We start from the raw sequence: 5,577 nt of genomic DNA on the forward strand, positions 1-5,577 counted from the left end.
TCAGTGTTTCACAAATGACTGTATCCTGTGTCAGCTATACAGCTGTGTCAGCCATCAGCAATGCAATGAGAAGGTAACAACTCATCCCCTGCTCTATACTGTGCATGGATTTAGTTATCTGGGTGTGACACTGCCAGCTCTGAGTTGAAAGAGATACAACATGTACTTGTTTATCACATGTCTTGTCTTGTAAAATGTTGCATAAATCTTCTGCTTTGCAAAACACCTTGTAGCCAAGAAAGATGTGTTCTGTGTGTACAATGGGTTTACTTTTCTATTTACATGCAAGGTAAGTACATGATTTCTATTTTTTTTACTTTCTTCTCTCAAAATCTAAGCTGATGATTATATCAGATACTTATCCTGAAAAGGTGGAAAAATAAATAATTGTGCCCCATCTATAAAGTTCTTTATAGACTACCTTTGTTTTTCAGAAGTACTTTCGCAGTACTGATATATTGCTTGTCTCCCTGAGCCATAATGTCATAAAAGTTCTTATTCTTAGGGAGGTGTCAAAGGTATTCTGCATGATACAGTAGCGTTCAGAAATTTTGTCATGGTCCATCTTCTAGACAATACAGCAATGCAGGTGTTCTCAGTATACCACACGTGTTCAAAAGCATCTGCTGAAATGTAGACTGACTGGAATATGGGATAAACATTCTGTTCAGTGGTGAGTACGTTTGTAAGGCAATGATAAAGCTGCTTTCTTTGGCAAGGATGGCCATCACATGGCATGTTCTCAGAATGTTGCATAGATCAGATTACGACACCATGTCACTTGCAGGTACAAAGGAAGACTGGTGGAAGGAATCCTTCATTTAATCCTCATCGTGTTTCTAGTCTCAGGCAGGATTCTGACTTGAACTGTCACTCTCTTCCTCTATGCATCAGTAGTCTTGTTATTTGTCAGTTGTTCCCTGTCAGCCATGTCATCTGGAGGAGGTCTAGCTCTGTCAAAGAAGCCACACTGCAGAAAACAATCAACAGAAGCAAAGGCATCATGGTAAGACAACCACAGGAAGATTCAGCTGCAGTTTGATTCTTCACTCAGTCAACTTGAAAAGTCAGGTACAATCTATGGCAGGCTGATAGACTGTAAAGCTTTTTTGTTTCTATTCAAATTGCTCCCTATGAAAAATTAAAGTTTTCGGTGCAAGGCATTGAGTTCCAAAGTATAGCTTTAAAAATTCAAATGAAAGCTGTCTTTGCAGGAGATGTAAAGTCGGTCTGAATGCTGATACTGACTGACTCTAATGAGAAAACCGCTAATTTCAGTTCAGCAAGACATGCATTCGGAAAAGATATTTAGATTGACAGATAGTAATAACAACAGAGGTGGAATATGTGTTGGGAAATGTGCACAGGACAGTGTTCTGACCTAGACTAAAGATCCCTAAAGATGAGATTCCTCTCACCTAAGTTCAACTGCCTAAAAGTTACTCTTTTGGTTGAAAGGTTGAAAGTGATGTAGGCTTCACAAGAGGTCAAAGGAGAGTACCACCAAAAGGTAATTCCTCTCATCCTCCCATGTTTTACACATAGCTTTTTGCTGTTGTTGTTAACTGACTAGGCGAATCTGGAAAGTTAGCATAGGCTGGACACCTAACCCATAACCTTTAGGCAGCTAAAGGCAGATGAGCCGTATCCTAACTTAAGAATTTTTTTTTTTTTTTTTTTAATGGGAGCTGAGAGGATGGCCGAAAGCTATGTTGGCTCCCTGCAATATAGCAGTTTCCAGTAACTTGTCTTAAAATTTGTGAAGGGAGTGTAACAACCAACACAGAACTAGAAAACTTTAAAGACAGAAGATATGACATACAAATAAAAAAGGAAATCTTCTAAAAATTAATTCTCAAAGCTGAGAGTGTTGTTACATGCTGACAAAAACTGGAAATTCCTGAAGTATTCAGAGAAAACAAAGTTAGAGTCACTTCTTTTTGAACCTAAACATCCTGAAAAAGAGGATCATAGGTCTTGGGAAACAGAGCCAAACTCTGTATGCCCATTTATAACCAGACTTTAATAATAAAGGAGGACTTTGAAAACAAGATCCTTGCATAAAGGTCAGTGACACTAGCATGTCAGAAATGCCAAAACAAAAAAGACATATGTGTATTGTTGCTTTTGCTCCAAACTGTTAACGAACACAAAATTCCAGCCGCTCTTTCTCTTATCTGTTAGTATCTTCCAGTATCTTTCAGGCTTTTTTTAAGGCAACAGTAACAGTAAAGATGCAACATACCTTCCATAAAGCTAGGGTCAACATAGCTAGTACCAGTAGTCCAAGAAGTATTGCTAGTATTATAACCCATAAAGGGATTACAAAGGAGACATTTGGAGTGGACCAAATGACAGATGTTCTGATCTGAAATAAAAAGAATACATTAAATGAACAAAAATTAAACAAGTAAAGCAAATCTGACAGTAGAATACAGAGGTTATAAGCATTCACTTCAATAGCATTTTGCAGATTAGAAGTACACATTGCTTGGAATTGTCCCATGTTGGCTTAATTTACTGCAAGTTCCTTTCCACTTGTTCATGATAATTACTAGAAATGGGATTTGCACATATACAAAAGTCTTGTCATATCAGACATACGAATCATTTTCACTTAATACACAGTAGCAAAAAATACCCTTCTGTGCAGATGCTTCAAGGAGATTCAGGGAGCAAAGTTCTACTCACCTGTATGCTGGTACAGCCTACGCCAGTATAACTGACTTACGCTGAATTACTCTGAAACAATGGTTGACTTCAGCCCAAACTCTTAATTCAAACCACAACAGATACCAGCTACATTATTCTTATTTTAATTTCTGCTGACACACCAGTATACATTTTTTCCTATGACTTACATTTCAGCTAAGCAGTCCAAATATGAAACTCAAGCAGAATGCATTGTCCATGTGATAAAGCCTAACGCACGGTATGATGTTATGCTCCTTAAAAGAAGCCAAGCATACAGACTATTACCTAAGTGGGAAATAAGCATGAAATGCTCTCTTTCATTGTCTGAGGCTGTAGAAAGCAGCAGGTGTGTATAACATGAGTTATCAAAGGTTTTAATTGACTTGGCAAAATGCTCTCTTTAGACCTTCATCTTGACAAAGAGTAATAATAACCCTTCTGTATTTCTCCTTCTGGGGCCATCCACATAAGTAACCTCCTCCTCACTGTCCCTTCCATACCTTGTACCAAATTTATTCTACGCTCTCAGACTCCGCTTGGAAAGCTCCTCGTTAATCTCATTGAATATTTGCTCTCTCCCTGCTGCTCCCAAGTGGGAAGGAATGAGTTTGAGCTTTCCTTAGCTCCTCAGCCACAATTATGTCCCTTCAATTTTAGTTTATTCGGTCAAACTTTCCTCTTTATGGTTAGCCTAGGAAGTTATTTCTCTCTGGGGTTTTCTGTTGGACCTCTCTCATTTACTCCTAGTCTCCGTTAAACAGAATAAGTATGTGACAGATGGAAGTTATTTTCTTCATGACACAATGAAATCGGTTTGCAAAGCAAACTGATTACACAAACTCTCAAATGATCTTCCTCTTCAGTGCTCAAGGTACAGCTAGGAAATACACTCTTCTTAATAAGTTTCTTGGCTATTGCCCAGTCCCTGATCTGCACTCATTGCAAATTCTCTTTCTACTTGTTTTTTTGCTATTAACTCACTGGTTGATGCACCTGAAATTTAGCACAACGCTAATTTGTTCATTCATGGAACAGCATCCTAAATTTGAAGACTGGACACAACTCCGTAGTCCAGTTCAAAATTAATTCTATTTCTTTGTCTCTCACTTTTCTCCTTGAAGATGGCAAATTTCAGCCTTTCTGCAACATAGAATCATAGAATAGGTTGGGTTGGAAGGGACCTTTAAAGGTCATCTAGTCCAACCCCCCCTTTTTCTCTCTCACGCTTCCTCACGTTCTGCATACTTTTCTGGACTTTTCATTCTGCAAGCACCAGCAGATCTGTCTCCCAGCTACTGTCACGCTTAATTGGAAGACACTTTGGAACAGTCCTTTCCACTTACTTCATCTGTGCAGCCAACTGTTCCCTACTCTGACACAGCACTTAGAAAGATGGCATTCTGGTGAGGTCTACTGATGCATGTATTTTTTGTAGTATCCCTCACTGTTATGGGACACAGACCATAGTTGAAAATAGGGACAAATTTTCTATGTGGGATACCACTTGCCTTCTACCAAAGCTTACACTGAGGATTACACAGAAAATTCCGAGACACTGCCCAGTCCTTCTGGGGTTAGAACTTTAACATTGACCTGTACCCTGAAGATTAAGTGCTTGCAGTGCTGGCCATACCATCGTTGGTCTAACAAACACATTCAGCTAATATACTTCTCTAGTGCAGCTGTAAATAGTTATTACTCTAAAAGACTTCAAAAAGATAGCATATACAAAGAATAAATATGTTAGCCAATTAAAGCAAGAAAAAATTATTTCAAGGCAAACATAATTAGTAAAAAAAACCCAGGAAATCCCACCCCTGGATCCCAACAGATCTCTTGCTGGTGTGATCAAGTGATCAACTATGCCACTGCAGGGCATTCCCTTCCCCAGCCTTCTCTTTGTGTTGCTTCTTAACCACTGCAAAACTTCATAGGCTCTCTGTATCATTAGATTCAGCAAGAGCAGTGCTCATTTAGTAAGGACAAAATGTTTTTGAATGGCTCTCCTTGTGTCTCAGAGTGGTACTGTATCTGGCATTAAAATGCAAGGGCAGAGAAAATGAGATAAAGGTCATCTGAACTGTCTGCAGAGATTCCTCCCAGAGAAAAGCCAGTTAAGGAAAAAGATGAATTCAAGTAAAAGGCTTATCTGGCCAGGGAAATCAGGAGGGATGCAGACATGATGGGCTGTACGAAGCCTGTAGCAAGCAATGAGCTCAGCTGTCCAAGAAAGCAAGCATCTCCCTTCTACTGCTTGAAAATCTTCATGAATGCTGCCCTGAGGCAAGCCTTGAAGACCTTATCACATATAGCACAAGAGCTGGGAAGTGCTGGCGAAAATTCAATGGGCCCCAAGACAGCAAAAAGTGAGACTGATTAAAAAAACCCAACTCATCCACACTGTGCGCTTCCTCTGCTGGCAAAGGCTGCGGTATCACAAGCAAGAAGTTATATTTTTTTAAATTATTATTTGAAAAGGATCTGAAACTATCAACATACAGTGTATATACCTTACTTATGTAAGGTTTGAGCTTCCCTACAGTTTCTGTTTTACACTTGGCCTTCTGACTACTACCCACTATTGGTTATACAGACTGGCAGCGTTGAGGTTGCAGACAGAAGTCCAGAAGCGATCAAAAGGGACTTCAGGGCACTGGGGCGACTGGTTGAAGGATCGGGAGCACAGGTAGTGTTTTCCTCAATCCCTACAGTGGCAGGGAAGGATACTGAAAGGAACAGGAAAACACACCTGATCAACACGTGGCTCAGGGGCTGGTGCCATCGGAGGAATTTTGGCTTTTTTGATCATGCGGAGGTTTACATGGCACCAGGCCTCCTGGCGGCAGTTGGAGTTCAGCTGTCTCACAGGGGGAAAAGGATCAT

The 5,577-nt window shown here is 39.9% G+C and overlaps 1 protein-coding gene across 1 annotated transcript in view; it reads right to left on the reverse strand.

The window, feature by feature from the left end:
* Positions 1-373: 373 nt before the first annotated feature.
* ITGA8 (integrin subunit alpha 8) overlaps positions 374-5,577 on the reverse strand; it is a 122,790-nt gene continuing 117,586 nt past the window's right edge. The window contains exons 29-30 of the mRNA XM_009275732.1: positions 2,246-2,368; positions 374-970 (exon numbers count right to left, since the gene is read on the reverse strand). Of these exons, the coding sequence (XP_009274007.1) occupies positions 884-970; positions 2,246-2,368 (210 nt within the window). The 3' untranslated portion in view covers positions 374-883. The remainder of the gene's footprint in view (positions 971-2,245; positions 2,369-5,577) is intronic.

This window comes from Aptenodytes forsteri, unplaced genomic scaffold (assembly GCF_000699145.1).
Source record: "Aptenodytes forsteri isolate BGI_AS27 unplaced genomic scaffold, ASM69914v1 Scaffold172, whole genome shotgun sequence".
Classification (NCBI taxonomy): domain Eukaryota; kingdom Metazoa; phylum Chordata; class Aves; order Sphenisciformes; family Spheniscidae; genus Aptenodytes; species Aptenodytes forsteri.